Below are 23857 nucleotides of genomic sequence, written 5' to 3'. Positions count from 1 at the left end.
CCACAACGCCCCTGTCGCTTAGTTACAGATTAGCCAACTATAGTTATATTTGTCAGTGAATGAGAAAACCACTCCTTTCCGTGAGAGGAGAGCTTTGATTGGCCAATTTGCTCGGGCTTCCCATGTGGACAGCGCCTGGCTCGGGCGTGGATTGGGCCGCGGGATTGTCAATCTTATTGGGGGAGGCGTGGCCGGCACTAATAAAGACCGGACCCGACCAGCAGCTGCAGTAAGTTCCACCGCAGCTAGAGCTCCGGATGGTGAACTAGACGTGCAGCTCGGCAGTTCCGTGGACTTCAGCCGCAGCGTTCCCCTCGCCGGGTGTCTCGCCGCAGCCTCCAGAGAGGAGACTGATCCTCACTTCTCAGAGAAATGTGAGTTGACTCTGGTGTGTCGGGGGGCTCGACCCTCCTTGCCAACTCTCATCGCCAGCGTCAGACTCTGCGGGATGGAAAATGGCGCATTGCAGCAGCTGCAGCGACGCGGGGAACTACCACCGCGCGCAGCCCCCAGACCTGACCACCCCCAGGGAGGAGGGCAGTACCCCACTCTTGCACCAGCCACAGCCGGCACCTCACGGGCGGGGCAGGGGCGCAGGGGTCCCACATTCATTGCACCCATTCTCGCCGAAGGAGCGCCTCATGCAGGTCTCGGTCTAGCGGAGCCGGGGAGAGGGCGAAGGTGGGGCATGGAGTTATCGGGTAGGGGTCTGAACGAGTCTGTACTTGGTTCCTCTGGAAAGACAGTCAGAGGTGCATCTGCTAGTTAGTCATTTGTGTATGTCCCTCACCCCAACTGTTACGTGTTGCCTCCCACCTTCGCAATGAGCAAAGCTCCAGAAACTTGTCTGCCAGTTCTCTGGCGCCGAGCGAGCCGCTCAGGAGAACTCAGGGGGCAGTGCCATATGATTCCAAACAGCCATTCCTCCCAAGGCCACCCTGAGGTGTTTCCCTTCATTGAGTCTCAGCCAAGTGTTTGGAAGAGAAATAGAGCTGAGGATCCCCGTCTTCCCCGACGCATTACATTTAGTCTCTGACCATCTTCAACATCACCCCCATCCTAAGATCCCGAGGGAAAACCATGGCTAGAGGAGTGAAGCACTCCCCTGTCAAGACCACTGTCTGCTTGGTAGAGATTTTTCTTTCTTGTCATTGCCTGGAGTCCTGGCCTGGTCCTAGACATATTTGTGTTGCTTCTCTTAGTGACAAAAAACAAAAACAAAAACAAAAACAAAACGGGAAAAGATTTACTTATCCTACATAAAGGTTATAACTGTTCTGGATATTTTATTGCTGAGTGTTCCCAACTCCCAACAAATAGTCAGTGGAGTGGTCCCTTCAAATGCTTTATAACCATGTCACATTTTCTCAGTTTGATTTCTGCAGCTTTTACTCTGTGACATTCTATGCGTTTTGGCCAAGGCCTAGGATCCCATTTGTTTTCATGTGGGGAAGGAGGATCCTTCTCGGCTGACTGGTTCCCAGTAGCACCCATGTGGGATGCACCGAAGGAGGTAGAGAAAGTGTGGTGACTAGCAGGGCATCACAAGGTCTCAGACCTTAATCTTGTCATTGCTGCCGCCACCCTGGACTGCTTCCAAGACCAAACAGTGGCTTCTACCCACTCACTGGATTTTCCATCTTCAGAGAACTAGATTGCTGCTTAGTTCAGTGGTAGCACAAGAGTCTCGTAGCTTCCCTGGCTTTGGATCTTCCCTTTGCCACCTTTACATCTTAGAAGTGAGAAAGTGATAAGTAAATGGGGATAAGTCAGATGTAATCTGCTAGCATCTCCTTTCTGAGGTGTTATTCTCTATCTTTTTAGACTTGAAAGAAATTCATTTAGGGAGGAGGGACTTCTGGGTATTAGTTCTATTGCGAGTAGTCAAGGCATTTCCTGTGTGGTGACTTTGTTATGGTTTAGTCCCTATATCATTTATTCTTAGACTGCTCCTAGGAGGTATGTTTTGTGAGATTCAGCTTCTGTTTGAGGAGTTCTTATTGTAATTTCTATTCTCCATCAAATTTGAGAGACCTCCCTCCTGCTGGTAGGTTCTTCCTTGGGAGAGAAAATCTCATGCCGTAGGTTATACGTCATGAAAAAGAGTTTACTTGAACATTTCATACTAGGTCAATCCCTTCTAAGGCTAAGGGAATGAGGACAATCACTGTGCGTAGTAGTGTAAACCAAAATTTCTCTTTGGGGCATAAGGAAGATATGTCTCTTTGGGACATAGGGTAGTTTCCTGAGATTTGTTGCCAAATCTAGAAAAAGAATGGACAGAATGTCAAAGATTGAGGCCCATTTCTCTTAATTTTGCCTCCTGTCTATGCGCTTGGAACAGTTTCATAAGTAATGTAATTGTTTTAGGCCCCAGCTCTATCTAAATGAAATTACCATCTCCTCTGCCAAAAACAAAGCAAGCAAACTGTTCTGACTCACTCCACCTACAGAGGCTATGCCTTTGGTGATTCTCCAAGTTGCCCTTACGACAGCCCCAGTATACTAATTGTTGAATGAAACATAACCAGTAAGTGGATCCCCTTAAGCAGAATCTGTCAGCTTGCTCTTTTTAGATTTAGGCTTTGGGAAAAAGAGCTGTTTAGTCCATAGGCTTATCCTTGGGGTTTAGTCTTTTGTACAAATTTCTTCTAACCTGGATTGGAAATTTCCAGTTTGACTTTATGTGAAAGGCTCTGACAGCCAGGGCAATGCCATTGAGGCCAAAGGTAGCACATTAGTCCCTGTAACCATTGTGTCAGAGGATGTGTGTGAGTTTGGGTCAGAAGATGGCCTAAATAAGATCTCTTGATACTACCCTGGATGTCCCCGACCCCCTCTAAATGTTGTTACAGGATCTTTTATCTTTTGCTTCTTGTTACTGTGCTGTATCTCCCTCCTTGGTATGGCCAAGGAGCTAGAACCCCTTCTAATTACATATAGTAACCTAATTGCCATGAATTTGATGGTGTGGGGTGAGAATGCACATGATTTCTTTCTTGTTTTGGGTACTTTGTGTACTCTGTCCACTTTTCTTTCTTTTTATTATTTTTTCTTTAAAAAAAACTTTATTTTTATTTTATTTTATTTTTTTAGTCTTTTTCCTTCTGGTCTTTTTTTTTTTTTTAATTTCTTTATTGATTAAGGTGTCACATATTTGTCCTCATCCCCCCATTCCCATCCCCCACCCCTCCCCACGGATGCCCCCACCCCCCTGTTGTCCTTAACCATTGGTTAGGCTTGTATGCATGCACACAAGTCCTTTGGTTGATCTCTCCCCCCTACCCCCACCCTCCCCTACCCTCCCTCTGAGGCCCGACAGTCCAATCGATGCCTCCTTGTTTCTGGGTCTGTTCTTGTTCATCAGTCTATGTTGTTCATCATTTCCCCTAGATGAGTGAGATCATGTGTTACTAGAAATACACTTATAAGAACTGAATGTGAGACGAGCAATAATAGTTATGCTGACAGGCAAATGAATCAGTCTGTAGTGAGTTTCTTTCTGGACCAACAGTTCTTTTGAGACCCAATTTCAATGTCCACTAGTTCCTTATGTGTACATGTCGGCACTGACTTTTCAGCTCTGGATGGTGGACAAATGGTGGTAATGCAGGTCCGACTCCCTCTGGTTTGGTCTCGCCCGGACCCAGGGGCACGGCTTCACCCGGACTCAGGGGCGCGTGGCCTCACCCAGACCCGGGACCCAGCCTCACCCGGATCCAGAAAAAACTTTATTGTTGAAAGTATTATTCAGGCCCTCCTTTTCCCCCATTAACCTCTTCCAGCCCGCTCCCATCCTCCCCTTCCCCCCACTAACCCCCCCCCACCCCCCAGGCCCTCAGCACCCCATTGTCTGTGTCCATCCATGGGTTATACATATATGCCTACAAGTCGTCCACTTTTCTCTACAGGTCCGATCCAGCTCAGCCGCCCACTGAAGGGGCAGAAGGGACTGCCCCAGGTGGGGGTCCCCCTGGCCCTCCTCCTAATACGACCAGCAACAGACGACTACAGCAAACCCAGGCACAAGTAGAGGAGGTAGGTGGAGCGTTTTTCCCTGAGGGTTTCCAAATCATAGGAGTTTAGAATTTTTCTTTCTTATAGAGAGATAGCTAAAGGCTTTGGGAGGCAAGGCATCTGTTAGAGTTACGCCGATCCCGTGGTGGTTGTTCTTTCCCGTGTCTCTGGTGGAGAGCTTAGCAGCTTTGTTTCTGGGCCCCCCTCAGGTGGTGGACATCATGCGTGTAAATGTGGACAAGGTCCTGAAGAGGGACGAGATACTGTCAGAGCTAGATGACCGAGCTGACGCCTTGCAGATGGGAGCGTCACAATTTGAGAGCAGTGCTGCCAAGCTAAAGAGGAAGTATTGGTGGAAAAACTGCAAGGTGAATTTTCTTGTCCTTTTCCCTTCTTTTTCCTGGGCCACAACTCACAGAAGGCCAGAAAACCCTCAGGTTCTACATTCCTTCCCTTTAGTGGTGCAGGATCTTTGCCCTGCAGAACTCTTCTTGGGAGGAAGTCTTAAAAGCCTCCTTGAGCTGCATTACCCAGAATTGGCCGCCAGGGTAGGCTAGAGTATTCAGACCCACTAACGGGGGCTACCCTGAGGTGTTTGCAAATGGTTAGTCAAGCTGCTTTTGCCAAAAGGACCCCTGGAAAATGTTTCGCCTGGCCCTTCCTTAAACACCCAACATCGACACAATGACTGGAGTAGATAAATGTATTTAAATACGTGCAGCTTTTAGGAAGGAGCTGAACACTTCACAATGAAAAAGGAACCACTTGACTACAGATCCATTGCAGTTCTTTTCAACACAACAGGAAAAAGAAGCAAGCTACAAAAGCTCTGATGTTTCTGATGGAGAGCATGGGGGTTGGGCCCTCGCCCCGAGGCCTGCAGATCTCCTGGGTGCTGTGTGTTTCTTGCATTGTCCCAAAGACAGAAAAAGTTCTCTTCCTGGCTCCTTTCTTCCTTTCCCAAGTCCAAGGACCGATTTTTGTGTGTGTGTCAATTTCTCCTCAGATGATGATCATGCTGGGGGTTATCTGTGCCATCATCGTGGTAGTTATTGCAAGTAAGTATTCCTGAGGAGGTTGCTGGTGGGGTGAAGAGGTGGGAAGGTCCTGGAGTCTTCTCCCAGCCCTGCCTGCCTGCCTCCCTGCCTGAGGAGTGGGGCTGCTCCGACTGAGGTATGGAGATCACTGTTGTGGAATCGTCACCTGGCTCAGGAGGGAGGAAGGGCAAAGACAGAGGACTCCCTTGCTGGACAAGGCTTCCCTCTGCTGTTTGTCACTGTCTTGGGTCAGAGGGAGACATGGGGATGGGACACCTACAACTGCAAGACCCGAATGCCTAGTAACCTGATGTAATTTGTCCTCTTGTTTTCTCCTGTCTCTCTCTCTCTTTTCCATCTTGGACTTCCCGATTCCTGTGTCCAGTCTACTTTTTTACTTGAGAATGTGCCACCCCTTCCCTGTTCTCCATTGCCATCCAAACTCATGTTCCTCTCCTTGTTTGCTCTCCCAACCAGCTTCCCCATCTACCTTCCTCCACCCCAGCCCAGGTTTCTCCATCGCTCATTCCTCCTTTTCTGTTGCTTTCACTTGCACTATGTCCCTCAACACTCGAAATGCTGCTCCTGGCGCAATTTGAAGCAACTATCTGAAGAGCAACAGCCGGCACCTCCTCCCTACCTGCTTCTTATAAAATCGCAAATTCCTCCAAAGCCAAAAAGAGCTGGAGGCCAAGGGAAGGGGACGGGCGAAGCTGTAGGGACATGCCCACCAAAGTGTCAGGATTCGGGGAGGAGAAGGGTATCCGTGCCCATGGTGCCTCCAGGAAAGCCAGGCCGCTGGCAGGAGGAGGCCGGGAACACCTGCGAAAATGGTGGCTCACTCAGGGCTGCCCTGGTCCCTTGGAGCTCTTCTCCTATGCCAGGCCTGAAGAGGATCCTGGGTGGGCACAAAGTCCAACTCGGTCCTGGTGCAATACCCTCTTAGATAGCGAAACCTGTTTTTTGCAGTTATTTCTAATCTGTTAGTCCAAGATTTTCTATGTCTTCAGGGATCTTACAGCCTTTTACTTTGTTCTCCAGCGACCTGGAGAACGCATATTAATTGTGAAAATACCAGAATTCTCATTGCCATCCTAGAAGCAGTCCCACAAGCTCGTAACTGGAAGGGGCTGACCCTTGTCCACATTTTCTGCAGCATTCTGTACTGTTCATGAGAGTACCAAGTAATGTCATATAGCCAAAGTTTGGAACTCTTTTTTTAAAAATATATTTTATTGATTTTTTACAGAGAGGAAGAGAGATAGATAGAGAGTTAGAAACATCGATGAGAGAGAAACATCGATCAGCTGCCTCCTGCACACCCCCTACTGGGGATGTGCCCGCAACCAAGGTACATGCCCTTGACCGGAACCGAACCTGGGACCTTTCAGTCCGCAGGCCGATGCTCTATCCACTGAGCCAAACCGGTTTCGGCAAGTTTGGGACTCTTGATTAGTTTTCATTGTTGGCATAGAGAGAGTGCGTATTAGTTAGAGAGAAACAGTGAATAAAGGGCCTAATTTGAAAATAACAAGCTCAGAGGAAGCCACTTCTTGCCCTCTCGTTAAGGAGGGTCCTGTTCCTCCCTTCCTGTTGATTAAGGAGTGTGAGGGGTCCTTGGACTTTCAGGGACTTCCTCTACACCACTCCTGTGTACTTGCCAAAGACAGGGATGAGGCAAGATGGCCTTCCGAAGGCCTGGCCGATTCTGAATATTTAGAGAAGCCCAGTATACCCACCGACTCAGTCTTGGGGTAGGAGGCGGACAATGTAGACAGTTTGTGCTATCATGGGGCCCTTTCACCTAGAGCCACCTGTCTGTTCTTCCTGCATTGTACTCCCCTTCTAAACCACGTGTACCCATCTGAATTCCACTTTGCCTCCTTTCCTTTTCTCTTTGCATGGCTTGTGGGTACAGACAGTGGAATCTAAGGATGGGAGCTACTCAGCCTGTGCGGGGGCCACTGCTGGGCTTCAGGATAGGGTATTGGGTGGGGTAGACCCAGTTGTGAGGGGAGGCCGGCAGGCTGGGAACAGGGGAAACGCCCATGCTCTTGTGTTCCTTCTGTCCTCTGGTCCACAAGCAGGAAGAGGCTGGGCTGGGTCTGGATGCTCACTTTCCATGCAGCAGCATTTCATTGCACAAAACCACCCTTCCTCCCCCTTTGCCCCTGTTCCCCACATTCCCTTTGTCCTGCCCCAGGGTGGGACTGAAGAGCTGGAAGAAAGCAGTCAGTGTACCCTCCCAACGGTTCCCCCCGAAGGTCTCCACTCTCCTCTGGGCTCCTCCTTGCCTAATGCAGGGGGTCACCGCTGGAGAAGAACCACCACTGTCCTCGATGTGTCCCAAGCCTGGAGCAAATTCGCCCTCTTAGCCCACCCACCCGTGTCACAGGAATTATTTCCTGGGTTTCTGTCCCTCCGAGGCTCACCAGATATAGTTGGCTTTGTTCTTTTGGAGATTTCAGCCCTTCTACTTTCTTTCTCATCCCACTGTGTACCCTCTTTTGCGTCTTTGCTGTCCCCTTTCCCTCCTACCACCCATGTGCATGAGCAAATATGCAACTAAACCCTGGGACTTTGCAGTCAAATGAAGCCGAGCTTCCCACATCCCCTTCAGTTTGCCATGAGACGATGTGGGGTTTCCACTGTGTGTCTGTCATCACCTCTTTGTCTTTTTTCCTAACCTCAGTCTCATACTTGTATAGAATAATAACTGTACTTCACCAAAGGCATGTGGCTTGTTTACCAATTTCATGTATTCTAAACAAAGGCGCAAAAAATATAAATTCCTAACTACACTGACTTGGTTGTTGTTTGGGTTGGAGTAGGAGAGAGGGGGGGAGGGGAGTGTTGCTTCTTTCTAGTAGTCTGATGTTGCTTTAGGCCGGAAAGGCTGGCTAATGTGTGTCAGATGGTCTTCGGAGATTAAAGCTCTGTGTTGGCAAAGGAAGTGGTCTCTGCTCTCAGCATTCATGCCTGAAGCAGCCCAACTCTTCTGGTGCCAGTGAGAGGAAGTGACAACAGGAAGTTGAGTGAGGATCTCACGCTGACAAACAACGGCAGGTTTTCTCAGACATCACCTATCTACCTCCTTCCTTTGTGCCGAGTTCCACTGTATTGACTAGCAGATTTTAGAAATAAATAAAAGAAATCTCTCCCTGGCAGCTGAGTCGTGTGAGGAGTAGTAGGGATGAGGAGTTGTAGGTATCCTGGAGTACCCAGCAACTATCTAAGGAGCAGAACCTAATTACAGCTCGAGGTTACACAGAGCACCCGAGATGGGCCCCGGGGCTGCCTTCGAGGGCCTTTATTTCACAACTTGAACACTTTGCAGCAAGGCCTGGGACACAGCTCAGTTGGGTCCAACATAGGGAAAGGTAGGAAAGTGGGAAAGCTTTGCCTCCAAGGACCAAGACGCTTTTATTTGGACAGAGTTCAATATTTGCGTGTGGTGGCCCAACCTCTACCCCTTTGTCCCACTGCCCCTCACTTGCTCCTTTCTTAATTTCTTCCCATTTTCTGTTCCTACCACTGTACCTCAAATCGGGTTCTTGTTTTAACTTCCACCCAGACCTTCCTGATGGCCTCTGTTCTGTTTACCCCAGGCAAAGCCCAGAAGGTACCTACAGCATCTCCTCCCTGGCGCAGAAGGAAGGCAGAGTCCTGCACATGTTCAGAGCCAGTGCCCCTGTGATCTGTGCTTTCTTCATGCTTTTCTTGGGGTATTTTTGAGCTTTGGGGCTTGGCTTAGAGTCCTTCTGGGAGAACGTGACTACTCTTTCTTTTTATTCGGAGGCAGGAGAGTGTCTACCCAGAGGGCCTCGGAGTCTTGGCAGACCTTGGATGAGGTAGCTAGGAGAGAACAAGAGGGAGTGAGGTTGGTTTCAGCTGTGGTACCCCCAAAGCTGTGGGCTGTGGATGGGGGGAGGGGTGCTGGCTGGAACCTGGGATGCTTGGGCTTCATCTCTGGTCTTGGGTGGGGAGATGGTGTGAGGAGGTGGTTAGCAGAGGCTGGTTGCAAGTGAGGTGGGTCGGGCAAAGCTGAGGGCAGCGGACTCTTACCTTGCCATCTCTGAAGTCCCAGGTACAGCAGTGCAAGGAGGAAGAGGCTGCTGGCAAAAAGGACTCCAAAGGCCACAATTCTCTGCTCTGTAGGTGAGAAGAGTGCAGGCAGGAATCAGTGGGCAGGAACCAGCTCAGCCCGCGCCAGCAGGACAAAGGAGTGTGTGAGTCCCTGTGTGGAGAGCTCACGCCAAGAGTTCTGCTCTCCCCCAGGAACTGGGCACACAGTAGCATTTGTACTTGCTCAAGGTTGTTGGATGTTTGTGTGTTTCTCCACACAGAATTCCCACCGTTTCCCACCTCAGGACATCTTTTTTTTTTTTTTTTTTTTGCTTTGCAAGAGAAATTTAAGTTAATAGCTGTTGGCAGTTAAACTAGGATTTTATAAATAGCTGGAGAATGATGTGAGCTGAGACAAAACCCCAGTCTCAAATAATAATGCCCAATGCTCCTGGATGTTTGCATTCTAGGTACTGATTCTTTCCTGTTTAAAAATTTTAAATAATATTCTGCAGCTTCAGGATGAAGTTCCATCTTGAAGGCCCATCAGTATCAGCCCACTAGCCCTGGTTAGCGCGCTCAGTGGTTAGAGCATTGGCCTGCACACCGGAGGGTCAGGGGTTCGATTCCCTGTCAAGGGCACATACCTGGGTTGCAGGGTTGTTCCCCAGCTCCAGTTGGGGGTGGGAGGCAAATCCAATCTCTCTTCTCTCCTCCTTGCTCTCACCCCTCCTTTCCACTCTCTACAAGTCAATGGAAAAAGTATCTTCACTCCTCAGGTGAGGAAAACAGAAAAGTGTCAGCCCACTAATAGTAGTGGAGGGTTTGAGGTTCTGGCGTAATCAGGCTGCCTGTTTTTCCGCATCTCACCCTTTACCATTTACTAGGTAGGTGACCTCGGGCAAATTACTTAACATCTGTGAGTGCCAGTTCACTCATTAATACAATGGGAGTCATGCTAAGACATGTGATCATACATCTAAGTGCTTAGTATAGTGCTCAATTCATGTAAATGCTCAGTAAATACAATTACTTCTCAAGCTTTAAGCCACTTCCCGGTTTCCCCACCCTCTCTTGGCTCTAGCTGTGCAGTTCCCGAGTCCTCTTTAGGCGGCTTCATACTTGGCCTTTTTACATGCCATTCTTTCTGTCTTGGTGTTTCCTTGCCCCTCGAGCTAGCTAACTTGGTTTTCATGCCCTCCCCCTTCCCAGGTCACCTTCCCTGCCTGCCTAGTCGGTCCCTCCAAGTGGACTAAGCTCCTTAAGGGCAGGATCAGGAGTGATCCAGCCTTCATCTCCAGCACACCGCCTGGTGCCCTGGCACCTGGCGTACTGGTCTCAGGATGTGTGCTGGCAGCTATGGAGGCTGCTGCCCTGGAAAGAAGCTGAGACTGTGAATGAACATAGCGTGGTGGGAAGCAGAACAAGACCAAAGATGAGCTGGAGGCAGGAGAGCCACAAGCCCAGGGTAGAGGTGGGAGAGGAGGGCACCCCAGTACCTGGTGGGGCAGCCCAGGCGCTGGTCACAATGGGCTCATCCAGGGAGATGTGGGCGACCTGACAGGTGTAAGTGGCACCAGCAGAGCCAGGTTCTGCCGTCAGGGAGGAGGAGATGCTGTAGGTGCCCTCTGGGCTTTGCCGGAGGCTGGAGAAGGAGGCGTCAGAGACTGGGACTGGGGCTCCACCCAGTTCCTCTCGGGTCCACGTCACAGTCACGTCCACAGGGTAATAGCCAGCGATGTTGCAGATGAGAGTGGGTGGCAGAGCTTCATTTGCCAAGCCCAGTCGTACTTTGGGAGAAGCTGGAAGAAAGAATAAGATTCCAGATGGGTCAATGGGACAACAGAGAAGCCTAAAGCCTTCTCTTCCTGCTGAGATTGAGCTAGGATGTGGAGGCTGAAGCTTCATCCTCAGTGGAGTGCCAAGGGGCGGTGAGGAGTCCACCCTGGATGCAGGCCATAAAGGGGTACATCTTCCACAGGTAATTGAAAGACAGTAGTAAAACCAACTAACGACGGGCTTGCTTCTTCTCATCACTATGAGCAGTGACTTCAAAGGGTATCAGTGATGAAACCCTCTTCTCGATCAGGACCACTGCGCCTCCTAGGTTTGCTGTTGCTCCTTTAGGATATGTGATTGGAGGCAGCAAGCCAGGGCAGGGCAACCGGATCCTGGTCTGGGAAGTTTCTCGATGGACTTACCCGAAGTGTGACAGAAGACAATCTGATGCCATCTGCACCTCTAGGGTGGAGATGGCATTTAGATTGTGGGAATGCAGTCTGCCTCTCAGGAAATGCCCTTGTATTTGGACTCCACTATGGAAAACACTCCCAATAAGCATATCCCTTTCCCTCTCCCCGAGAGAAGCGAGTTCTGGCCTCACCTTGGACATGGAGCTGGATGATTTGTTGAGCTTGGTACAGAGAGGTGGTGATCTGGCAAATGTAGGCCCCCTCGTCCTTCAGAGTGAGGCTGGGTAGCTTGAGGGAGGCGTCCCCGGCCATGAGGAGCTGCTCAGGCTCCAGGGTAGCGCCCTCTCGCTTGGCTTGGCCCTGCCCTGGGGTCCAGCTGTACACCAGCTGGCCACTGCCTTTATGCTGCAGCCGCCACTCCACTCTGGCGAGGTCCAAGCCTGGTGCCACGGAGAAGCCGCAGTGCAGGGAGGCTGAGGACCCCCGCTGCAAACTCAGGGATGGGGTATGTGTCGTCACCTGGAACTCCACTGTGGTGAGAGAAAGAGGGTGATGTGTTCAGCTTCCTCTTGAGACCACCTGACCTGCGCTGTGGGCATGTGGGTTATACATCTGCCCCTGCCTCCTTTCTTGGACAGGGAGGGCAGTTGGGCTCATTTCTCAAACAGGTGGAACCACAAAGAAATGGGGCTCTTGAACCATATGATTTCACTCACGTGGAATATAAAACTGAAACTTAGGAGCACAAACAGCAGTGTGGTGGTTGCCAGAGGGAAGGGGGTGGGGGAGAAAAAGGGGTCCTAATATGAGGTGACAGGAGAAGATTTGACTTTGGATGGTGGGCACATGGTGCTAGATACAGATTTTGTAATTTAGTATCCCACACATGAAACCTATATGTTCATGTTGACTGATGTCACTCCAGTAAAATTTAATTAAAAAACAAAACAAACAACAGCAAACAAAGAAATGGGGCTCTGGAAAGGCAGTGTGATACACAAGGTGATCTTCACTGTTTTGGAGTCACCCCTGGATAATCTGATGAAAGCTGTTGACCTCTCACCAGGAAGATGCACATGCAGAATTGTGGGTTACTGTTGACTCTTGGGTAAGAACCACTGGAGTAGCATAGAACATTTTGGAACCCTGGTTCTTCCATGTGGTCGCTCTGTGACCTTGGACAAGTCACTTAGTGTTGCCAAGCTCACCTGCCTGCCAAAAAGGCAAGGCTGCTGTGAAGTCTAAGTAGGAGTAAGAGTTTAAAAAGCACACTGTACGCCCAGCCGCTGTGGCTCAGTTGGTTGGGAATCGTCCTGTACATGGTTGCCGGTTCGATTCCTGGTGGGGGCACATATCTGGGTTGTGGGTTCAATCCCTGGTCGGGGCATGTACGGAAGGTAACCGATCGATGTTCCTCTCTCACATCGCTGTTTCTCTCTTGCTCCCTTCTCTAAGCATGAGGATTAAAAAATAAAATAAAAAGCACTCAGACATGCTAAACCTAAATCTAATGAGGAAAACAGTCAGGCAGTGGGATATGCTACCAGACAAGGGCCTAGGCTCTTCAAAGATGTCAGGGCTATGAAAGACCGTTCTGGAGTACAGGAGCCTAAAGGCACAAGACGGCTAAATGCGTGTGTGGTCCTTGCTCGAATCCTGGACTCTACAAGAACCGGAGAGCTACAAAGAACATTAGTGGGGTAATTGGAGAAGTTTGAATTTGGACTTCATACTTGACAGTATTATTGTATCAGTTTTTAAATATTGACCTTAAGCATGATGCTCAGTGGTGTAGCAAGTGGGACTGCCCTGGCAAATGTGTTCTTAAATTCTTGACACACTGTACCCCCTTACTGTCTGCACCACGGTAGACCACCCCACCTTGGTTTGCTGAGGTGATGGTTCTGTGATGATGGAGAATATCCCTGTCTTTGGTTATAAACCAAATGCTATAAACCACATGCTATACATGGCAGTAATTTGGAGTGAAGTATTGGGATTACTGAAGCTTTCAATTTGTTCAGGAATATCTATTAAGAGAATGCTAACAATTGGTGGGACCTAGGTGTATAACATACAGGTGTTCATTACATTATTCTTTCACCTTTTGTAGGCTTAAAATATCCCAAAATAAAAAGGGAATATCTAGCTATACCAGGACTATGAGGACTCCTCTTTTCTGCTGTAGCAGGATACACTTAGGTTAGACCACAGGAAGGTCGAATGTTCTGGGACTTTCTAAGAATAGGTGGGTAGCTCCCTAATCTTTGGACTTGGTTGTCTCTTTTTGGAGGTAATAGATTTAATGACCTCTGGAGAAACATATCCTCATGTTCTCAACTCCCTGTGCCCTCTGGAATGTGCTGGAGAAGGCAAGAACTGGGTTTTACTAATAAAATTAATAAGGGGTAACGAACAAATTCTGAACCACTGTGCTTTGCTCTCATCAAACACCAGACCAGGATGGCTTTTCACTGGGAGAAAACTGGTGCTTGGCCCAGGGAGCCTATTGTGAACAGCATACATGAATAGAGCATGTCATTTCCTCAGGCAGAACAGTGAGGAGAAAATTAGCCCCATTTTGGGCCTTTCGAAAGAAAGGACAAGGTCGAGGGGACACCTTGAGATGACTGATGTGGATGGAGGTGGACTTGTTCCCTTCCTTCTATTTCTTGCCCAGCCAGTATGGCTCAGTGGTTGAGTGTTGACCTATGAACGGGGAGGTCACAGTTTGATTCCCAGTCGGGGCACATGCCTGGGTTGCGGGCTTGATCCCCAGTGTGGGGCCTGCAGGAGGCAGCTGATCAATGATTCTCATCATTGATGTTTCTATCTCCCTCTCTGAACTCAATAAAAATATATTAAAAGGAAACTTTCTGCTACTTTTCATTTTCTTACCTGTAGTCAGCACAGTCCCCTGGGGGCCTAGGGGTAGGTTCATCGTGGGGTGCATGAGAGCCCTGTTCTCAGCATCCCCGAGAGTCTTCATCAGTATGGAGACACTGGGTCCCCCTCCAGAGACCTGCAAGTTGGTGATGAACCAAGCTGCTGTCTCAACAGCAGCCTCTTGTCTGGCCTGGAGAAAATAGCGGGAGATCTCACAGGTCACCTCCTTCTCGCTGCAGTCAGCATGGAGCAAGGCCTCTGCGTGGGGAATCTGCACCGGACTCACTGGGGGAGAAGGGCGGGCGGCACAGGGTGGACTGGATTGAGGACAGGGGGAGCAGATGCAGGTGGGCGCACTGGGAACTGGGCGGTCCCAGTGGAGGGAGCCCCACAGGACTGGGACACGGGGCGGGCGCTCTTACCTGAGGCATCAAAGGTAACAGGTGGGTTGTCTTTGACCAGTGAGCTCACTTGGAAGTCGGTGAAGCCTTCCAGGGAGCCATCATCCAGCACTGGCACCTGCCTCAGCACCAGCAGGGCCTTCACCATGTTCTTATCGCTGGCAAAGCCTCCACGGTGCTTGCCTTCCTCCACCAAGAAGCAGTCCAAGACCACGTCCACTGCCCGCCACTGCCTCTCTGCTGCGGGGAACAGACTGGGCTGCAGCCGCACCCTCCCGCCCAGACAGTTATTGCTGTGCCCGCTCCCTGCCCCAACTGTGCAGTCATTAGGGCTGAACGCTGTGTTCCAGGGGCCCAGCTATCTCTGTCCCTGTCTCCTCATCCCCAGGCTGGCTTTCCGGGAAGCACCTGCCTTCCCGGGAACTTCTTGATGCCAGTGATTCAAAGTCCTGGATTTGCCTTGCTCCGACGGGTTTATGCTTTTGCTTTTATTTCCAACCATCGAATGAAAGCTATTTTCAGGCAAAGGAGTTCTCAGCAAAGGCGAATAAAAGCAGATTTGCCACTGGGAGAGACGACAGGCCGTGGTGCAGTGCAGGGTGTTGGCAGCCATCTTCTCCGTTTCCCAGCCAGCAACAGGTCTGCTCTGCTTTTTTCTGCCGCAACATGTGGCCTTCCCCTCTCCCGCCTCCCGAGCACCTTCCTGGTGGTTTCCTAGCTGGGGAACCTTTCTCTCCCGAAGGTGTCCCCTCTCCCAAGGACAGCGCTCCCACCACATTCACCGTGAAGGCCCCTCTTTCTCATTTGGCTTTTCCCCCTGGGTCTCAGCTTCTCTCCCCAACACAACGGGTTCCATTGTCAGCCACTGAGCCGTTCTCCCCTTGGGCTTAGAAGCGATTGGCTCCTTTCCCCTCGTGTAACCCGGGGGGTGGGGTGAGCGTGGCTATCCGGAGCTCCCCTAGCCTCTCTTCCCTCCAGCCTGCTCCCACTCACCAGTGTCCGCAGCTCCGGACAGAGCCAAGCAGAGCAGCAGGCACCACCCCTCTGTGCCCATGGGGGCTGCTCTCAGGCCCGCCGCCGCCGCCCTCCTCCGCCGGCTCCCGGCCTGCACGGTCCCAGCTGGAGAAGAGGGGTCTCTCTGAATTCTCCTTTCAACACTCCTTGGCGGCCAACGGCTTGAGAGTTTCTCTCCCGTCCTCCGCCTACTTCTCTTTCACTTTCACTTTGAGGAGGTGCCACTGCGGCTGCCTTCGCCTCTGGGTGAAGCCATTTCTTGCTGGTGCCAGAGTCCTGTTCTCTGTTCTCCTTTCCAACCCCGCTGCCCATCCCCACGCACCCCCTGGCGATTTCAAGACCTGACTTCACTGCGTGCCCCCTTCTGCTCCCCACCAGCCCCAAGAAAGTGGAGATGTAGGGAAAGGGAGGTGGGAGGAGGAAGGGAGAGGCCGAAGCTAGACGCTGGAACCCCCTGGGTCTGGGAACCTTTTCTCATTTTCTGTTGGTACCACACCTCCGCCCTCCCCTGCTGGCCAGGCTCCAACACCAGACCGCAGGGGAGAAGGCTCCTCCCTCAGATCCCTGATAGAGAGGAGGCTGGGAGTGGCCTGCGTTGTGAGTGGAATTTCAGAGAGGCGGCATGTGGCAACCTGTCACTTTATTTTGCTGTTTCTAAATACAGCACGTGGGGCTTTCCTAGGCTTAGGTGTTATTTTACAGCTGGAACCCCGGCCCTCCTCCAGCACCGAGGTGAAGCTGGCTGGGCCAGGACACAGCCCGCTTCCCACCCTCCACCTCCCACGTGTCCTTGTCACGCCAGTCTCAAAAGGTACTTTCTCAAGTCTGCACACCGGAGAGGGCCTGCCGAGGGCCTGGTACTAATTTGCGCTTGCTGGGTTTCATTGCCCCTGGCTGGGCAGTGGGCCGAGGTGGAGGCCAGGCCTTGTCTGCAGTGATGACCCCCTCTGGGGTGCCGGCTCAGAGGTAGGAAGCAGGCTCAGGCTTTCGGTAATCCTCCTGGACGGGGATGGCTTCGCCTTCCTCCTCCCTGGGACAGCTGTAGGGACAAGGCTCGGCAGGCGCCGCGGGACTTTCTCCTTTGTCTGCAGAAGCAGAAACAGATGCATCTTGGCCAGGGGTCAGGGGAGGAGGCAAAGGAAGAGGAGACAGGCAAAGGAGGTCAGCTGGAGGGAGGGCTGTCAGGAGGACCTCAGCTAAGAGGACAGGAAGACCAGGCAGGAGCCAGGGTTGATCCAGATGGAGCGAGGGAGGCTTCCACCAGGTCCCAGGCAGGGGTGGCAGGGCTGAGAAGGTGGGGGTGGGGTCAGAAACAGGACTGGAGACCTGTATTTTGTCTCTTACTTAGTCCATTTTTTCTTTGTTGATGGAGGAACAGGGCTCCGACCACGGTGAAAACAAGAAACATTCCAGACAGGATCACGAAGATTCTGATGCATTCTGAGCTGCACAGGAACCTCTGGGCTGTGACAGGCAGGGGCCACACAAGGGTTTGGGGGGAGGGCCCAGCCATAGACTCCTCTCACCCCAGCCCTCCCCTCATCTTTGCCGCTCTCCTCCCAGCTTTCCTCTCCTCCCCCATCATTGGACCAAGTCCTTTCCTCATCCCTAGACTTTGCTCTTCCTCCTCTTCTTCTTCACACTCCTAGGAGCTGGCTTGTCTCTTGGACTCTCCCATATATATTCTCTCTTGGAGTGGAGAGTGTGGAGAAAACTCACCTGGCCGTTGAGTCGAGAGAGCTGGGGCAGGCAGCCTGAGGTCAGCCGGAGTCTGCATGTGCCTGGCTGTCCTGGCCTCCAGCAACTCTGGAAAAACAGACGTAGGGTGAGCAACAGCAGGGAGCCTACAGGGAAAGCCCAGGCTGAAGGCCTAGAGGCCTGGGAAGAGTTGGATGAGATGGAAAGGCAGAGACAAGCCAACCAGGCAACTCATGTTGGGGGGGGGGGGCTCAGAAGGGGTGCTACTTGAGAGTGACCCTTACCCCAAACTGGACAAAGAGTTCCCTGGAACTTACTTTGGGTGTAAGGTAAGTGGGTGGGTTGTGGGCCTGGGGCCGATGATCGATGAGGGGTCAGCGTGGGGTTTCTAGCACGATAGCACTCGGTACACTCCTTGTCCGTGCACTCCCAGCCCGTGGGGCAGGTACACACGGCATTGGCGGTGGGGGTGCAGTTTCGGATGAGATGACCTGGGGACAGAGGAGGCGGGAGGAATACAAGACACTCAGGCCTCAGAGACCTGCAAGCCCCACTTGCTTAATCCTCTCTCCCAGCCCCACCCCACCCACACAGAGGCCGGCTTCTCTCTCACCACCACCCAGTCCCTTTGCCACTAGTATTATTGTTATTAAGGAAAAAACCTGGAACTTCTAGAAAATTCATAGTTCAGAAAGAGACACTATGAAAAGTAGGAACAGTCTGAGATTTTTACAATTGAATTATAATATAGAGAAGTATACACATCGCAAGTGTAAAGCTTGAGAAGTTTGGTACCAGTTGGACTCACAGGTATAACCAGCAGCAGGTTAAACAGAAGATGACCAGTAGGGGGTGATCATGAAGGTGTTTGCCAAAAAGAAGGGAAGGGCTAAAGAAGGGACTGGGCCTGCTGGCCCGGCTAAGGCTAAGCAGCTGAACATCCACCTATGAACCAGGAGATCACAGTTCAATTCCCTGAGAGGGCACATACCCGGGTTGTGGGCTCGATCCCCAGTAGAGGGTGTGCAGGAGGCGGCCAATCAATGATTCTCATCATTGATGTTTCTCTCTCTCTCCTTTCCTCTCTGAAATCAATAAAAATGTATATTAAAAAAAGAAAAGAAGGGGCTGGGATTGGGTAAAAATGGATGAAATGCCATTGTTTTCAGTGATGAGTATCCATACATCTGGAGGTTGTTTTCACCATGTGTAACATGTGCACAAAATTCTAGACTATCTGGTACTTCTCTGTCTTACAGATGGGAATACTGAGGTCGAAGAGGACCAAACTCGTTCAGCCCCCCCCCCCCCCCCCCCCCCCCCCGCGCCTCCGTCCAGCAGCCAGGTGCTGCCTGAGTGCTTTGAGGAACCTTTGGGCTGTGTCTCAGAGAGAAGGATCATGGATTGGGCTGGGCTGGGCTGGGACATAGCGAAGGGAGCACAGGCTGGCTCAGGGCTGGGAGAAGGCTTTCTGGTGGGGCCTGCAGAGGGACGGGCAGGTTTTGAATTTTAAAAGTCCGGCCCTGCTGGGGTTGCTGTCAAGAAGAGAAAAACGTGTTAACAGTCACATTTTTAAGTTACGTGGACTGAGGAATAAATGCTTCTTGTGTATGCAAGATGTTGCTGTTTGATTTGCAATGGCAAAACCCTTTTTATTTAGTTAATTTTTTTTAAAGAACACAGTGTTAAAAGCCCAGTGAGACCAAACATATTTTTCAGGCAAGTCGTGGAATAGCGCAGCTAAGCAGTCCGTCCTCACAAGTGTCGTGCCGCAGGGCATTTGTTCAAAGGGTCCACGTTAAAACCTGCCACTCCATGTGCCCTGGCACCTCATTCCTGAAATCCTAGCTACCATGGAGGAATAACAAAAGGATTCCTAACAGCCACAGATATTACACTTCTTACTTTAAAAAGAAAATGAAATTACAAATTTTCATTTGTGTGTGTGGCTGAAATCGGGGGTCCTAGAGCCACTTCCTCCTTTTTAGTGTCTTGATGCCAACCATAGACCCGTTCTCAGCAGTCCCTCTGATTTCGCTTACTCTTTCCCTAAACACTAGTGTTCTCATCACATCAGCATTCCCGCTCCCCACCCCCCGGGTGCCCCATTTCGCAGCATTGGCTCCCTTGCCTTAGCCTTGAAGCAACCAAAGCTCCGACTCTACCCCTTCTTTGCTCCTCCACACCCAGCTGTGCCCCCTTGCTCCCTGGATGCTTGCCCATCTCACCAGAGTGACAGTGCCGGCAGTTCTCGCAGTGGGGCCGGGTGTTGTGGTCTGGTGAGAAGGAGATCCCTGGGACACACGGTTCACACTGAGCGGCCTTTCTCTGCCCGTCGCAGTGCTTCTTGAGGAACGTTCCTGTGAGCAGAGGTCCAGGGTCAAGGCTGCTTCTCTGCCCTCTGCAAGGGGGTGCCTCGGGCGCTGCAGGATTCCTCTCCCTGCTGGAGCGCAGACTCACGTTCTGCTTCCCTCCCTCCCCCCAATCCCAGTCCTCTCCCGCACTCAGCCTGCCCCTGGCTAGGCGTCCTCTTACCTGGCTCACACATCTGGCAGCACAGCTTCTCCTGAGCCCAGTAGTGCTTCTCTGGGCAGCTCTTGGGGGCTGGGGTAGCCGAGAGCCCTGCCAGAGTCCCCAGAACCCACAGCCAGCAGGAAGGTGGCCAGGCCATGGCTCCTGCCGGGGAAGCTAACAGCTGGCCTCTGCACTGGCTGCGCCGCCGCTTCCTCCTCTTTGCACCTCCTGGGCAGCGGCTGCAGGTCTCTGCGTAGTCCTGCTTCAGGTGGCGAGCTAACCTTTGATGGCAGTTGAAGCTCTACTGTGACTGTTGTGTGTGTGTGTGTTTTTTTTTTACAGCAGCAGCCTCTTATCCCTCCACCCTTTTTGCGAGCTGAGTGCTGGGGAGAGTGGTTAAAGGGCAAACTCTGTCAGAAGATCTGCTGCTCTTTAAAGTCATCCCCCTCATCCCCCCAACCCCCACCACCAACTTGCAGCTTCTCCGTTTCCGTCTCTGGTTGGTGCTCATGAAGAATGTAACCCACGTATGCCTGCCTCTTTTCTAAAGCGTTGAACGTGCAGTCACCCACCTCTCATCCACATACGTGTACTCAAAGGTGCCCCCATTACGGCCCTGTCCACAGCGTACAAGCTAACTGGCACGTCCCTTCTCCCCTCTCCGCAGAGGATAAGTTTATTTTTTTTTCTTCACAGAGATAAGCAAATTAGAGAAGGAAGGGGAACAGGAACTGAGGATCTGAAACGGGGTCAGGTGAATTTTAGAATTCAGAAGTTTTCAGATTTTGGGAAGGAACTAGCACCACGAGACACCTTCACGGGGCCGGGGTAGCAATCGCAATCAAGGGCAGCATTTCTGCAGCAAAACGGTTGAATGTTTATGCTAAGTGGGGTGAATAATGACTATAACCAGCCTTGGTTTTATGGCCAAAACAGTTTGGGATGGAAGCGTTAAAATGGCATCCAAGGGACTCAAACCTCTGACACAGTCTGTGCTAGGAGACCACACATGACCCCCAGTTAGTCTTCCTGCCAGTCTGTGATACTGGGTGTCACCCACTGCCCATCTGTCCTTCCCTCCTCACCCCACTAGCACCTTCATCTTCCCCTTCCCGCCTCTGGCTGTGTCAGTCACTGATGTCCTGGAGCCCCCAGGGCCTCTCCCCCATAAGCCTTGGGCACTGGGGTTAAAGGTCGATGCCTGTGTGCCATCTCTTCCCTACTTCTGTGGTTTGGGGGAATATTGGAAATAGCTGGACTTTCCCCTCTGAGTTCTAGGAACATATGGGTCAGACGGCTGTCCCCTCCTTTTTCCCTGAGGAATGAGGTGTGGTGGCTAATTTCTTTAGGCTATTTTTCATTCAGGGGCTTTGCACTTGTTTCCACAGGGCTCATAAAATGTCACACCCCTGTGATCTCACTTGCCATATCGGTTCTCTGTCTTACTCTTTCATTTCCTTTCTCTTCATTTTTTCCATCCTCGCGCCCTTCCCCGACCCCCTTTAGTCTTCAGGTGGGTCCTGTCTGCTAGGAAGCCATATATGGGTGTGATTTGAATAGCTACTTATGCAAATAGTTTTCACTGTTGGGCAGGGTGCCTGAATTCCCATCTCAGAATGTTAGCATTGGGATCTGAGGATTTTGCTGTCACCAGCAGTCCTGCCCCATTCTCAGATAATGGTCAATATCTCCACTGTTACTCTTAAACATCAAGGAGGCCATGGAGAGGTGGGATCCTGTGGGGATGGACGTGACCCTAGAGGAATGATGAGTTGGGGACTTTTAAGGAGAAACTTGGTGAAGGGGGAATTGGAGGACATAGAAGACTAACAACCTTGACTAGACCCTGAGCTGCTCACCCATGTGAAGCCTGTGTTCTCTGTGCGAAGGCCTATGTCTCCTCTTCTACTCATCACGTCTCCATGGGGGAGAGGGCAAGAGAAGGGTCTGCCTGGCTCTCCTGGAGGACCCCTGGTCAGGAGGAGAGCCACTTTTCTAGACCTTACTATTCTCCTGCCTTCCGTGAAGCAAAAGTTGCATCAACTTTTGGTGAACATTGGCCTGTCCTAGGCTGGCTTCCTGGACAGTCCCTTCCTCTTGTCTACAGGCTCTGACAGTACAACCTGCTGACCTCTCCCTCAAAATCTTCCATCACCTCTTCTTCTTTGGGGTTCAGCTCCCCACAGTTGTCTGGCACAGATATGTGGTGTTTTTCAACAACTCCTCCTTTTCTTACATCTTCAGAGACAGACCCACCGAAGCCTCTCTTTTGATGACTTTCATTACTTTTGAGAGGTCCTGACCAAACCCTCAGTCCGCTGTTTCCTTAACCTTTGCCCTACCACAGGCCCCAAATTTGGGACACAGTCCTTTCTGGAATTTTCCTACAAACCAGCTGTAAACAGAAGGTTGTTAGGTGTGGCAAAATTTTTACAGAAGTTTTATATATCATAAGGATACCACTTAAAATAGTATTTTGCATATTACTGTTCTTTTTTTTTTAGATTTTTAAAAAATTACAGTTGACATACATTATTATATTAGTTTCAGGTGTACACCCCAGTGATTAGACATTACATAACTTACTAAATGATCATCCCAATAAATCTCGCACTCATCTGGCACCATACATAGTTATTAGACTATTATTGACTATATTCCCTATGCTATACTTTACATCCCAATGACTCTTCTGTGACAATCAATTTGTACTTCTTAATCCCTTCACCTTTTTCATCCAACCCCCCAACCCTTTCCCATCTGGCAACCACAAAATGTTTTTTGTATCTATGAGTCCGTTTCTGTTCTGCTTGTTCATTTTATTTTTTAGATTCAATTGTTAATAGATATGTATTTATTGCCATTTTGTTCATATTTCTCTCCTCCTCCTCCTCCTTCTTACCCTTTAACATTTCATGGTGATGAATTCCTTTAGCTTTTTCTTGTCTGGGAAGCTCTTTATCTGCCCTTCAATTCCAAATGATAGCTTTGCTGGCTAAAGTAATCTTGGTTCCTTGATTTTCATCATTTTGAATATGTCTTCCCAGTCCCTTCTGGTCTGCAAAGTTTCTGTTGAGAAATCAGCTGACAGTCTTATGGGATAACTAACTGCTTTTCTCTTGCTGCTTTTAAGATTCTCTCTTTGTCTTTAACTTTTGGCATTTTAATTATGTTGTGTCTTGGTGTGGGCCTCTTCGGGTTTATTTTTTTTTTATTTTTTTTTTTTTTATTTTTTTTTTAAATTTCTTTATTGATTAAGGTGTCACATATTTGTCCTCATCCCCCCATTCCCATCCCACACCCCTCCCCTTGGATGCCCCAACCCTCTGTTGAACTTAAGCATTGGTTAGGCTCATATGCATGCACACAAGACCTTTGGTTGATCTCTTCACCCTTCCCCCACCCTCCCCTATCCTCCCTCTGAGGCCCGATAGTCCGATCGATGCCTCCTTGTTTCTGGTTCTGTTCTTGTTCATCAGTCTATGTTGTTCATCATTTCCCCTAGATGAGCGAAATCATGTGTCACTAGAGATATACTTATAAGAATTGAATGTGCGACGAGCAATAATAGTTATGCTGACAGGCAAATGAATCAGTCTGTAGTGAGTTTCTTTCTGGACCAACAGTTCTTTTGAGACCCAATATCAATGTCCACCAGTTCCCTATGAGCACATGTCGGCACTGACCCCTCAGCTCTGGATGGTGGACAAATGGTGGTAATGCAGGTCCGACTCCCTCTGGTTTGGTCTCGGCCGGACCCAGGGGCACTGATTTACCCGGATCCAGGGGCCCACGGCCTCACCCGGACCCGGGGCCAGGCTCACCCGGATCCAGGGGCCCACGGCCTCACCCGGACCCGGGGCCAGGCTCACCCGGATCCAGGGGCCCACGGCCTCACCCGGACCCGGGGCCAGGCTCACCCGGATCCAGGGGCCCACGGCCTCACCCGGACCCGGGGCCAGGCTCACCCGGATCCAGGGGCCCACGGCCCCCCCTGGACCCGGGGCCAGGCCCACCCGGATCCAGGGGCCCG

The 23857-nt window shown here is 50.7% G+C and overlaps 3 protein-coding genes across 5 annotated transcripts; 1 reads left to right on the top strand and 2 right to left on the bottom strand.

The window, feature by feature from the left end:
* The first annotated feature begins 239 nt into the window (after nt 1-239).
* Nucleotides 240-8308, top strand: VAMP1 (vesicle associated membrane protein 1). Its single transcript, XM_079774623.1, has 5 exons — nt 240-374; nt 3912-4038; nt 4227-4385; nt 5024-5075; nt 5440-8308. Coding segments are annotated over exons 1-5 (357 nt in total). The 5' UTR covers nt 240-372; the 3' UTR covers nt 5457-8308.
* A 150-nt stretch (nt 8309-8458) lies between these two features.
* TAPBPL (TAP binding protein like) lies at nt 8459-16118 on the bottom strand. 2 transcript variants are annotated; one of them, XM_079774621.1, is made up of 7 exons: nt 15592-16118; nt 14620-14838; nt 14210-14482; nt 11503-11841; nt 10619-10921; nt 9120-9206; nt 8459-8909 (listed from the first exon to the last, which is right to left on the bottom strand). In XM_079774621.1, the coding sequence occupies exons 1-7, from the start codon at nt 15650-15652 to the stop codon at nt 8830-8832; spliced, it is 1362 nt and encodes a 453-aa protein (XP_079630747.1). In that variant the 5' UTR covers nt 15653-16118; the 3' UTR covers nt 8459-8829. The 2 variants fall into 2 exon arrangements, with proteins under 2 accessions (XP_079630747.1, XP_079630748.1); XM_079774622.1 differs by having other exon boundaries at nt 14620-14835.
* A 454-nt stretch (nt 16119-16572) lies between these two features.
* Nucleotides 16573-20117, bottom strand: CD27 (CD27 molecule; the record flags this gene model as incomplete). 2 transcript variants are annotated; one of them, XM_079775255.1, is made up of 6 exons in its annotated part: nt 19846-20117; nt 19539-19670; nt 17628-17801; nt 17332-17418; nt 16957-17076; nt 16573-16697 (listed from the first exon to the last, which is right to left on the bottom strand). In XM_079775255.1, exons 1-6 carry the CDS (start codon nt 19979-19981, stop codon nt 16573-16575), a joined length of 774 nt encoding a protein of 257 aa, XP_079631381.1. In that variant the 5' UTR covers nt 19982-20117. The 2 variants fall into 2 exon arrangements, with proteins under 2 accessions (XP_079631381.1, XP_079631382.1); XM_079775256.1 differs by lacking the exon at nt 17628-17801.
* Between the last annotated feature and the right edge of the window lie 3740 nt (nt 20118-23857).

The sequence above is a fragment of the Cnephaeus nilssonii genome (assembly GCF_951640355.1).
Source record: "Cnephaeus nilssonii genome assembly, chromosome: 6".
In the NCBI taxonomy this organism is placed as follows: domain Eukaryota; kingdom Metazoa; phylum Chordata; class Mammalia; order Chiroptera; family Vespertilionidae; genus Cnephaeus; species Cnephaeus nilssonii.
Note: the sequence above shows the minus strand (reverse complement) of the source record. Positions and strands in the feature narration are given on the sequence as shown.

Bases quoted from the DNA above. Each gene is read 5' to 3' on its own strand.
- VAMP1 (XM_079774623.1), top strand. The intron at 4,039-4,226 runs GTAGGTGGAGCG...GGCCCCCCTCAG, and splicing joins CCCAGGCACAAGTAGAGGAG to GTGGTGGACATCATGCGTGT. The intron at 4,386-5,023 runs GTGAATTTTCTT...ATTTCTCCTCAG, and splicing joins ATTGGTGGAAAAACTGCAAG to ATGATGATCATGCTGGGGGT.
- TAPBPL (XM_079774621.1), bottom strand. From the start codon at position 15,652: ATGGGCACAGAGGGGTGGTGCCTGCTGCTCTGCTTGGCTCTGTCCGGA. The intron at 14,483-14,619 runs GTAAGAGCGCCC...CTTCTCCCCCAG, and splicing joins TGTTACCTTTGATGCCTCAG to TGAGTCCGGTGCAGATTCCC. The intron at 9,207-10,618 runs GTACTGGGGTGC...TCTCACCTACAG, and splicing joins CGCCTGGGCTGCCCCACCAG to AGCAGAGAATTGTGGCCTTT.